This window comes from Sceloporus occidentalis, unplaced genomic scaffold (genome assembly GCF_023333645.1).
Source record: "Sceloporus occidentalis isolate IW3139 unplaced genomic scaffold, rSceOcc1.0.p SCAF_32, whole genome shotgun sequence".
Taxonomy (NCBI): Eukaryota; Metazoa; Chordata; class Lepidosauria; order Squamata; family Phrynosomatidae; genus Sceloporus; species Sceloporus occidentalis.
Window position 1 is genome coordinate 4,805,898 of NW_028317012.1, and position 12,425 is coordinate 4,818,322.

Below are 12,425 nucleotides of genomic sequence, written 5' to 3' on the forward strand. Positions count from 1 at the left end.
ATGTATTGTGATGTATATTTACATTCTAAATAAAAGAATGACATGGAACATTTATGAGATTTCCTTTCAACGAAAACCAAATATAGTTCACAACATAAAGTATGGGCCAAATGTCAGTGTGCCATTTTTCATCTCAAATCACAAAACATATTGTACTTTATGTCAACCATGATAGATTTCTCCTGTGAACAAATACTAAATGAGTACAAATTCTCTCTGCCAGGTCATAGCCTTTTCTTTCTTACCATCTATAGTGTCTTCTTAAAATTATCATCATAAACAAAACTACAGAACAACACAAGACGTAAATAAAATAAGGTGATATGTTGTAAATCTATGAGATGGCACATCGTCTTACCCATTTAATTGTTGATTAACATAACACTGGCCCAAAACTAAATGATCTTTGTTCCAACATTAAAGGTGAGAAAACTAGCTTTTTAAAGCAATATAGAAAATGTCTCTGAAACTTATTGCTAGCTTCAAAATAGATCTGGGGCTTAAGCTCAGATGGAACTGACAACATTTTTATCTACCTGTTCTGCAAAAGCAGAGAGAATTTTCTTGTCAGCTCTATATACACAGTGTCTCTCTTATTTCTCATCCGAACCAAATAGGAACCACTAAGCCTAGGCTCACCTTTGACATTCTAACAGCATACATTGACACACGCCTTACATCAACATGCACACACGTGTTAACAGCATACATTCAAATATGTTTACACACATGCTAACACTACACTGTATGCTCACGTACACTACATGGCAAAATCCATCTCGACTCCTGATCATCACACCTAGTTATGTGCTTCTTGAACATCCCATTGCAAAACCATGGGCATTAACCCCTTAATGTCCAATGACGGGCCAGGTGCATCACACAAAAATGGTCAGGTAACGACCAATGAGAGTCCTAGCACGTCATTTCATTAAATAAGCTTACAATCACTTTCTTCTCTTAAACGGTGTTGATATAATGCCTTGATGTCGACCATCGCCTCCTAAACTTCAATGGTGTCGCTGAACTGCCTCGATAGCAAGGCATTCAGCCCTTCCAGTGCCTTGTGCTGAATGGCACAGTCATGCTGGAACAAAAAAAGGTCTTCCTTAAACTTGAAAAAGACCTCATTGTGAGGTCGAAACTTTGTTTTTTTATTCCTTTAATAAATCTGCCTGACGCTGGAACCCTTGAGTGCCTGGAGCCTTTATTTATCTTTTTGGTCTTCCTTAAACTGATATCATGAAGTTGGAAGCATACATTTGTCTAAAATGTCTTTGTTTACATTCACTGTTGTGAATTTAACTTTGGTTACATTCATAGCATTAACTGGAACTAAGGGGCTAGCTCAAACCATGAAAACTGCCCTATCCATCTGACTTCCAGACAGTGAAGCATGATTCATAATTTCAGAGAACAAGTTTCCACTAGACGTGTGCATTCGTCTTTGGGCGAACATGAAAACGAACACGAAGAATTCAGAAGACATGAAGAAGAGACGATATCGGCGGTAAAATGTAGACGAAGACACACAACACGAAGAATCTTCGTGATCGTCTTCATCTACTAATCTCCCTGGTCCCTTCCCCATCTAGCCTACCTTATCTTTGCAGGAGTTGACGGTCACTTGTACGGACCATCACTTAAAGTTAAAGTCAGTTAAATGTCCGTCACTTGTATATTTAACTGATAGAGCAGGGAGACCAGTGGTCTCTGCCGGCCAAGTTGCTGCATTAGGATTTTAAAAGTCTGTACGAGCGACTCTATTGGTCGCCAGCAGGGGGCACGTCTGCCATCAACCATTGGCGACCAATAGAGTTGCTCATACGGACATTTAAACTCCTGGCACCAGAGCTGTTACGTCATCCGTACCGCGTTAACCCCATATTAACCCCTTATACAAAACCGGAAAAAACTAACACAAAGAATGTCCACTTCATAGACAGAAGGTATGGATGTGCTTTTGTGGGATGTCGATGGTTCGGTCACGAGAAGACGTCCAGGGATATGTGGACGCATCTGCAGGGAAGTGCTTGTACAGAAGGTCGAGAGGAAGGACAGGGTACCAGTTGCCAAATGGATGGTGGGGTTGTGCTGTCTCAGCCAAGGAAGACCGAGAATCAGTAGGAATAATGGTGACTTGACTAGGTCAAAACATAGTTGTTCTTGATGTCTGTGTCCAAGGGTGTCTCTGAGGATGTTGGTCTCATGGGTGACAGGACCTGAATACCAGTGAGTTGCCATCCACCAGTTGTATATGAAGAGGGGTTTCTTTAGGCAAGCAGGGTATATGCCACTTCTCCGCGAGGGCAGATTCCATGAAATATCCACTAGCCCCAGAGTCTATCATGGAGGTGGTAGTAAAGGCTTGATCAGTCCACTGTAGTAATAGAGAAACGGACAGGTAAGGCGTAGAACAAGTGGGTCCAGCGGTCAATAAGGGATGAGCGTGTTCGTGAAGAAGGGTGCGGACACATTACCACCTCATTGCCCATATGGACCCATTTACCCTCTGTCTGATCCCGAGCTACGATCCCTCAAGGAATACATAGAAGACGCCGTACAGAAAGGATTGATGCAACCTTCCACTTTGCCTGCTGGGATATTTTTTGTGGGTAAAAAAGATGGGGGTTTGAGGCCCTGCGTTGACTACCGAGCTCTCAACGCTATCACTGCCTCTCATATCCAAGTTACTCGACCACCCTAGCACGGCTCACGTATACAGCAAGATAGACCTACGTGGGGCTTATAATCTCATCCGGATCTGATCAGGAGACGAGTGGAAGACAGGTTTCCGTTCACGGTATGGACATTTTGAGTATACCGTAATGCTGTTCAGCTTATATAACGCCCCTGCCACATTTCAACATTTCCTAAACGAAGTCTTCAGGGACTACCTTATTGTGTTCGATGTCTTATATTTGGACAACATTCTGGTGTTTTCCTCCTCCCTGGAAAAACACAGGAGACACATGTACAAGGTCCTGACATGCCAAGAACACGGTTTATATGTCAAATCAGAGAGTGCATGATCGAGGTGGATACCATTGAGTTTCTGGGTTTTACGCTAACACCACAAGGCCTTCATATGGATGACACAAAAACCTCTGCCATCCGCTAATGGCCTCATCCCACAACCAAAAAAGAGGTTCAACGTTTTTTGGGTTTCGCCAACTTCTTCCAGAGATTTATAAATAATTATTCCAATGTAGTCTGACCACTTACGACCACAGTTGACCGGAAAATCCACCCGGTGGCCTTCTATTCCAAGTGTCTCACGCCTTCCGAAAGCAACTAGGATGTTGCGGATCGTAAACTCTGGTATACACAGATCACCGCATCCTTGAGTATCTATGATCTGCAAAACGACTACGGCCAGGTCAAGCACGTTGGGTATTATTCTTCAGCTGCTTTGACCTCCACATCACAAACAGACCTGGCTCGAAGAATAGTAAGGCAAACGCCCTGTCCCACCTTGCTGAACCCATGGTTCCAAGCAAAGAGGAAAGGACCACCGTTCCCAAAGAGGGACATTTCCTAGCAACACTGCAAACCGTATGGGATAACCTCCGGATTCACAGTGCCTCAGATACTAAATTGAAACCACGCAACGGTCTTCTCTTCCACCACTCCAAGATATATATACCACCCGAAGTCCATCCTGAGATCCTTCAGCTCCATCAAGATACCATTCTGACTGGTCATGGGGGAATTAAAAGACAGAAGAATTACACCTTCTGGTGGCCAGCAGAATGACTCCAGTTACCAGATACATATAGAATACACCCTGTCTTCCATGTCTCCCTTCCAACACACGAGGACCTCACAGGATCTCCCCTCTCCAGTGGTGATTAATAGGGAGATTGAATACAAAATTCAAGACATTCTGGACTCCAGGTAGCGAAGAGGCAAACTAGAGTATCTGATCCACAGGAAAGGATGGTTCCTGGGAGCCCATCCAACACCTCCATGCCCCGTCCAAGATCGGTAATTTCCACCGACGATATCCTGAGCACCCGTATCCTGTGCGCCCCCGGAGGGTTCGCATCGGGCGGGGGTTCTGTCAGTCACCTACCCTGACGCAATGACATGCCACCCAGGGTTCCTGCCGTTCCCCTTTGCCTTCGTGGCTCCGGGCATCTGCCTTCTCTGCCTCCGCTTTGTCGCGGGGTGCAGGGAAGCATGGCGAAGGAGATGTGCTGACTTCTTGGAGGGAGGCAGAGGACGTGTTCTAAGGAGGGGATGAAACCCTTCTCTGTGTGCCCTACTCCCACAGCTGGCAAGGTGTGTTCCCCGGGGCGGGGCTAGTGAAGGGGTAGGTGTGGTCACTACCCACCTCCCTATAAAAACCCAGATCACCTGGATGCCGGCACTTAGGTATTCTGATGCTACCTCGTTGCCTCAGTGATTCCCTATGTGCTCTCCTTATTGTCTCCTGCTGTTTAACCATTGATTACCTACGCTGCTGACCCGGATTGTGCCCTGACTACTCTTCTGCCTGCTGCTTTAACCCATTGCTTACCTATGCTGCTGACCCGCATTGTGCCCTGACTACCCTTCTGCCTGCTGCTTTAACCGTTGATTACCTACGCTGCTGACCCATATTGTGCCCTGACTACTCTTCCGCCTGCTGCTTTAACCCATTGCTTACCTACGCTGCTGACCTGGATTGTGCCCTGACTACTCTTCCACCAGCCTTTCACTCCCTTTCGTGGACTGTTATACAGAGTCCCTTAGTCCACCTCCACGTGACTCCTTAAAAATGTGGACAGACAGTCTTGGACCAGTCTTAACACATGGCAGCCTATGAGTAAGCCACTCTCTTGTGACCACTCTCTGCCCCAATACATGTTGTATGTGTGTCTGTGTAAGAGTATGTGCATGTGTGTTGGTGTGAGTGTGTAGGTCTGTGAATAAGTGATAGCGTGTTCAAAATGTGTGCCAGTGTATATGAGTTATTGGGGGGCAAGGGGGGGGGTGCCAAAGAAAACACAGGGAGAAATGGACAAAAGATGACAGAAGAAAAAGAAGAGGCAAGAGAAGAAGTAGAACTGCGGGGAAGAGACAAGAACACAAAAGCAGTAGACTAAGCAGGTAAGGAGATGCTGATAAAGTGAACGAGAGTGTGGGAGAGCGTGAGTGAGTGTAAGAGCATGAGAGAGTGAATTTATTAATCATAATGATATAGCAATGGATGTGGGTATGGTTTTGGCGGTTGTGAAAGGGGACAGAATTTCATCCTTGCCTCAGGCAGCAAAGGTCTTGGGCTTTCCACTGTTTTTTTAAATATTATGACTTTAGTTCTTTCTGGCAATTATCTGCATTTTTAGATGTTAATTCTATCATGAGCAGATAGTATTCTGCAGATCTGTATTGTCAATCAAATATTACTGCACACTACAGTTACCGTATTTGCTCGATTATAAGACGAGGTTTTTTCAGAGCAAATGCTCTGAAAAATACCCCTCGTCTTATAATCGAGGTCGTCTTCTAATCAGACCTCAAAAGGTCCGCTGGGGTCATGCTGCTTACCGGGCTTTGGTTGCGAGCAGCAGGAGAACAGGAAGCTAGAAGAGTGTCACATAACTCTGCCTCCCCCCTCCTTCCTCTGGGGGCGGGGCCAGAGAAGTTGCTCGCACAGCCGGGCCCCTGCAGAAGTCTTCGAGTGAGACATCTGCAGTTCAGGTAAGGGTGTGGGGGAGGGTTTTTGAGCAAGTATGTGTGATTAATGGAATGAATGAGTATTTAAATGTTTGTGAATGAGTGTGTGTTAGTATGGATGTGTAAGGGGGGTGGTGGTGGTAGCATGGCATAGGGAGGCTGTACTCAGACTCCTATCATCCCCAGGTTCCAGCATGTACTGGCTGCCTTGGCTTGATAGGAGCGTGATTGCTGTTAGCAGTTATATATATATATATACCTCCAGAAATGCCTTTTAACCCCCTATATGCCACTCTGCCCCATGATATGCCTTTTAACCCCCTATATGCCACTCTGGGATTAAAAGGCATATCATGGGGCAGAGTGGCATATAGGAGGGTATAAGACATTTCTGGAGGCAGAGTGACATATAGAGGGTTTAAAGGCACATCATGGGGCAGAGTGGCAAATAGGGGGTATAAGGCATTTCTGGGGGCAGAGTGGCAACCCTGGGGGCAGATGTGCATAACTGGGGGGGCAGGTTGGCAAATAAAAGGAAATAAAAAAAAATATATTTTTCTCAATCATAGCTTTTATTAAATATGAAAATATTGTTTACATGAATTAATATTTGCTAGTAAAACTTTTTTTCCTATAGGGTAGTCTTATATTCAGGCTTTTTGTTTTTTCCCTAAATTAATATTTAGATTTTGGGGGGGTCGTCTTATAATCAGGGTCGTCTTATAATCGAGCAAATACGGTATTTTTACACTATTTACAGCTATTTTTTATTTCCTCAGATTTCTTCACTTCAGTTACTGTGCCAGAATATCTATTTTGTGTATGGCTATTCTTTGTAAGCTATGCAATTGATCTATATATCTATAAGAATGGCTTATATATGTATTGGGTCATAGAAACAAGTGCCGCAGATAACTAGTTTAGTGTTTATCTGTGTTGCTTTTGGCAATGTACCTGCTGTTTCATAAATATCACCTTGCATTATTTAGCCAATATAAAACTAGATTAGCACCTGCTAAGCTCACACATAGTTACCGGTACAAATCTAATATACTAAACATTTTATTTTAGTCCAAGGTCCTCTGATACCAGTGTAATTTATGGAAACTGTTTTTTTTTTAAAGAAAGCTAATACTGATTTAACAATAAGTTTGGAGTATATATAAGTGCTATGGCAGGCAATGGCTATTATCTTAACTTAGAAGTGAAGCAATATGGCCCTTCTTTGGCTACTGTCCTGCATTGCCCTAATTGGAAGCACCTACGGTGAGTATAACAAGCACATACTAACTCTGTACTTTGTATTAATTAGTTTACAATATTAAAAGTTTTATACAAATGTCTTCATTTTTACACATCAGGTTGTGGTGTCCCTTCAATCAAGCCAGTTATTTCTGGATATGCCAGAATTGTAAATGGTGAGAATGCAGTTTCTGGGTCCTGGCCGTGGCAAGTGTCTCTACAGGTAAAGTAAAATGTTATATTTAGTTGTATTACTTTGTAGTATTAGGTATTAGGAAATATTTTTGACTTGAAAAATACCATCCACATCAATTAGAAAAAAATCCCATTTATAGATCCTGAAAATATATTTTGAACAGTTTATATTAAAAATGGAATATGTTTATTTAACATAACTAATAAAAATTAATCATAGTATATAATGACTTCCACATAACCTCCACAAACGTTGACATGAATACTTTTTTTTATATTAAAGTGGCCAATAAAATTTCATTTTCTTTAAATTTCTATACGTGTATACCTGCAATAATGTAGCTATGTATTCCATACTAGGAAAGCACTGGATTCCATTTCTGTGGTGGATCTCTGATCAATTCCCTCTGGGTTGTTACTGCTGCTCACTGCAGCGTGACGTGAGTAATATTTGGTTATTTGTTTGAATCAAGTAAATATGTGTGGAGTACTGTTTAGAGGAAATCTAATAAATAAATTAACAAAATAAAAAAACAAAAAATTAAACAAAAATGTACATTACCACATAAAACTATAATGGACATTTTGTCGGATACTATTACCCAAGTTCATGCATTTCTGCTGAAACCTGACATTGTGCAGACTAATGAGATAAAGAATTGAGAAATGTCCACTGACCATCAGGCAATGTGAATTGAGAGAATTTATAAAAAATAATAGCTGCTAAACAGACCATTAACCAATATTTAAATATATTTAATAGTATTTAATAGTATTATAATACATAATTTAATTTACATGAATCTCTAATATATACATTTCCTTTTTCAGCATCTGATGCAAATGTTTGCTTTGTACTGTGTTGGGTTGAGCTAAGGGTTTCTGACTCTTTGGGTTTAGAAAAGTTTGGTGTCCTCTCTCAACAGGAGTTAAATTGCAACTTCCACCACTTTTTGCCCCTGTATTTCATCCATCCCAGTCTAACTGGTAACCTAATGTAAATAATTTAAGAGATAAAGGTGCTAGTGATTTGGCAATGCAGAGATTGATATGCATGGAATTATACATTGCAAAAGCATTAAGTGAGGAACTAGAGTGGACTGGGTCTGTTATTATTATTATTGTAACCTAATTTTGATCCAGAGAGCTCTATATAAGAGGAAGTATGATATATGACCTCAGAAGAGTATATGCATGCAACATTGGGGTTTAATAGAGGATGTATAGTGAGGGATATGACTTCTTGTAAATGGAAATATCTCTGACGTGAGTACACCAAATTATGTCTTGATATTCTGAGTTTGATGTGCCGAGAAGAGGCTCATATTAGTGTATTAGTGTAAGTAACTTATTAGAGGAACATAGGGATTTAAAAGTAGGGGCGATATCAAGAAGCGCTGGTGATAATGTTTTTGTTTTAACCAAAGTGAACTGAGGAGGTTTTACTACATTCAGGTACATAAACCACTTTGATTATTAGACATCCATTATTGATTTATTGATTTATTACAATTTAGTATGGTAGAGAATACAGTAATACAGTAATTATGAATATGAAACCATATGTTAATTAAAAATTAATAAGGCCAGTGTACATAATTCTGTACAACATAATGATAGTTGAGAGTCTTCATATTGGATTTTTTAAGGAAAATCTTATTAAGGTAATTTTTTATACCTGCCATAAAACAGACCCCCAAACTTACTTTGTTGTGTGTCACTTAAATTGGTTAAAAATCTACTCACGACCACAAGCAAAATCCAGTACCCAGGGCTACCAAATATTTTGGGACAAATGCTCAGAATAGCGCAATGTTGAGTTTATGCCTTTAGTACCAGATGAGTAAGACATAAACATCACTTCAACAAAGAAATAGAAAGATAAACAGCTCAAGCAGGGAAATCTATTAATGGATGAATAACTGTCTATCTCCTTGGGATTCAAAGAGTACAGCCTGTGGAAATAAAATAGTTTTTATATACTTAACTTTGATAACATAGAGTGATGATCATCAATACCCTTGGTCCTCATCCTCAATCCCAGGTGAGGCACAGTCCCAAAACAACATTCTATAAAGGAAGATGTATAAAAAGACCCAAAAAACAAATTGATGTAACTAACTTGGACATTGGGGTGAGTGTAATTTGGGCCCTACACCCCTCACTGAGAGATAATTACCCTTAAATGAGAAGGTGCTACCCCTGCAGCCTCTAACTACTAATTTCCATTTGGTTGTAGTTTTACCTATTAATTACTTTAATTATTGTAACTGAATTTTTCCTTGTAGAACTGCTCACCGTGTTGTTCTTGGTGAATATGATCGCTCTTCCTCTGCAGAACCCATTCAGACTAAGACTATTGCCAGGGTAAGCAATGAATTATTCATGATAGTTTACCAAACGTAAACCAGCAGGCACAACAAACGAGAATTCCTTTGTTTCAAATTTTAAAAAAGTTTAAATTGACAAAAATATAATTTTTCCCTTCTGTCTCTTATGTCTACATTCCTAACTTAGGTTTATTGTTTATCAATAAAGCAAAATGTATGTATGAATGTATGACTGTGTTTGCTAGACTGAGAATGTATGTTTAATTGTTTTGTCTATGCATGTGTTAGCATGAGGGTATAAGCGTGTGTTAGTGAGTATGCGTGTTTGTGCAAATGTGAGAGTATGTGTAACAATGTGTGCCAGTGCCTATGTGAGGGGACAATGGGGCCACTTAGCTTTACTTCTCCTTCTGGACCAGAAGGTGCCATCACTTGGAGAACCTGATCACCCATGTATTGGTGAAGAAATGTCCCTGTTTATCCAAAAGTTGGGTCACGTTGGGCCACTTAAAATATGTCCTAACATTGTCAAGAATTTAATAGATGTTTGGTCAAATGGCTACAGCGAAATCATGGAATGGGATTCTTTACAGCGATTTCACTTAAGCTGTTGAATTTTCTACTTGTGTACGTGGTAAAGTGGATGATATTCAAGGTTCATGTATGTGAAAGAAGAGCTTTTATGAGTAAGTGTTTTAATGAAACAGTGGCTGATTAACCCTACTGATATGGACTTTATTATTATTTATTTTACAGTCTTACTAAATAGGTAACATTCTGTATAGCTAAATATAGTCATGTAGCTTACCAATTATGTAAGTAATTTGCACCTTATTTTGCCTTAGGTTTTCAGACATCCTAACTACAGCTCCTACACCATCAACAACGACATCACTCTGCTGAAACTCTCCAGCGCTGCAACTTTCAACACCCGTGTATCTCCTGTGTGTGTTGCTGCCAGCGCCGATGCTTTCAATGGTGGAGAGAGATGCGTCACAACTGGATGGGGATATATTGATGCTTCATGTAAGAAAGGCTTATATAGAGACATATTTGAATAGGTTGAGGGACAGTCTTGGACCGATACATATGAATATACTTTATTTAACCTGTCAACCAATTTTTATTAAATATTCTCTATAATTTTATCACTTTAATATTCGAGGCATAACTACCAATGAAAGATCACAAAAATTATTTTTAAAACCAGATTCTTCGAGTTTCTGTGACAGTACTAGATCCCAAAATTTGGTGGTTGACGCTGAATGATGTAGTACTAATTCATGGCCTCCTAAAGCATTGGCAGGACCAAATCCCTGCCAACTCAGACTGCCTGATGTCCCCCTGCTAGCTGGAGCCGAAATATATGGCATCAAGCTGAGTGACTGAATGTGACAGCATTCAAAGGGATCTACATTTTGAAAGACATCAGACAGAACTGGTGTACTAATAAAGTTTGGAGTTTTATTTCTGATTTGTAAAGGTGAAACTTTTTTTTTCTTTCAAAAATTTTCCACTATTATTAGCCCGCCTTACCCCAAGCAAACTGCAGCAAGTGGCTCTTCCTCTGTTGAACAACACTGACTGCCAGAGATACTGGGGAAGCAAGATCCTTAGTACCATGGTCTGTGCTGGAGCCTCTGGAGCCTCTTCCTGCATGGTATGATGTTCTACAAACTTCTCTATATCGCTTAAGTATTATTGTACATATGACACATTTCACAAAATGTAACAACAGCACAGTACAATTGTACAATACAATACAAGTGAGTTCATTTATGATACATTTTAGTAGATTTTTTTGTGCCAGTTTACACTTAATTATAAATCTATCTATATCGCTAAAATATTGTTGTAGGCATTACAAATTTCACAAAATCTAACATCACTGGTTGAGTGTACAACTGTATATAATTCAGCTTCAGAATATTTGTATGCCTTGAAAATTATTTTAATCCTTCAGAAGTATTTATATCTACTGTGAGGAACCACTGACAAATCTCTGTTCATATGTACTCAACACACACACAAATATATACACACACATCTAAACTATATAGTGAGAGTAATATCTTGCCTCTTACTTTCAGGGTGACTCTGGTGGGCCCCTTGTGTGCCAGAGGAATGGAGCTTGGACCTTGGCTGGAATTGTGTCCTGGGGAAGCTCTTCCTGCTCTACATCAACCCCAGCAGTATACGCTCGTGTCACTGCTCTTAGAGCCTGGTTGGACCAGACTGTTGCTGCTAATTAAATGTATTGTAATGTATCTTTGCATTGTAAATAAAAGGAATACATAAAACATGTATTAGATTTTCTTTCAAGGAAAAAATTATCTAATTCACAACATAGTATGGGTCAAATGTCCTTGCGCCATAATTTTTTTCCACCAAACATATTGTGCATTATGCTAATTAAGTTTATCCTGCAAACTAATACCAACGAGTGGAATAGTGTGCTTGATTAATAAGAAGGGTGAAAAATTATCTCTGGTGGAGCATAGCCTCATCCTTCACACCCTCCATAGTGTCTTCTTAAAATCATCATCATCATAAACAAAATTGCAGAACAGCAAATAAGGTAAATAAAATAAAGTGATATGTTCCAAATATGTGAGATGATGGCAGACCTTTTCAACAAAACACTGACCCAAAACTAAATGATCTATGTTCAAAGCTTTAATATTAGAGGAGAGAAAAACTCAACATAGTGTAAAATAGCTTTTAAATCAATATAGAAAATGTAGAACACTTAGAGACATACCTAAGTCTCTGAAAATCTGCATTGGCGAAGCATGTGAGCGAGGAAGCAGAAGGTAAGGTATCAGGTCTAACATTCCTAAGTATAATCAGAGTTGCTGAAATGTCTCAATATTGAGGCATTCAGCAACAACCCCCCCTCCCCCAAATCGCCCTGTGATTGCGCCATGAGTGAGTGACATTGCTGAAACTCACAAGATGGCGTTGCCAACTAAAAAGCTAACAGATTCACAGAGGGCC

At 40.2% G+C, this 12,425-nt stretch overlaps 1 protein-coding gene across 1 annotated transcript; it reads left to right on the forward strand.

The window, feature by feature from the left end:
- The first annotated feature begins 6,875 nt into the window (after positions 1 to 6,875).
- Positions 6,876 to 11,680, forward strand: LOC149298576 (chymotrypsinogen A-like). Its single transcript, XM_089487414.1, has 7 exons — positions 6,876 to 6,927; positions 7,023 to 7,126; positions 7,459 to 7,538; positions 9,387 to 9,465; positions 10,274 to 10,454; positions 10,955 to 11,088; positions 11,519 to 11,680. Exons 1-7 carry the CDS (start codon positions 6,876 to 6,878, stop codon positions 11,678 to 11,680), a joined length of 792 nt encoding a protein of 263 aa, XP_089343540.1.
- Positions 11,681 to 12,425: the final 745 nt, after the last annotated feature.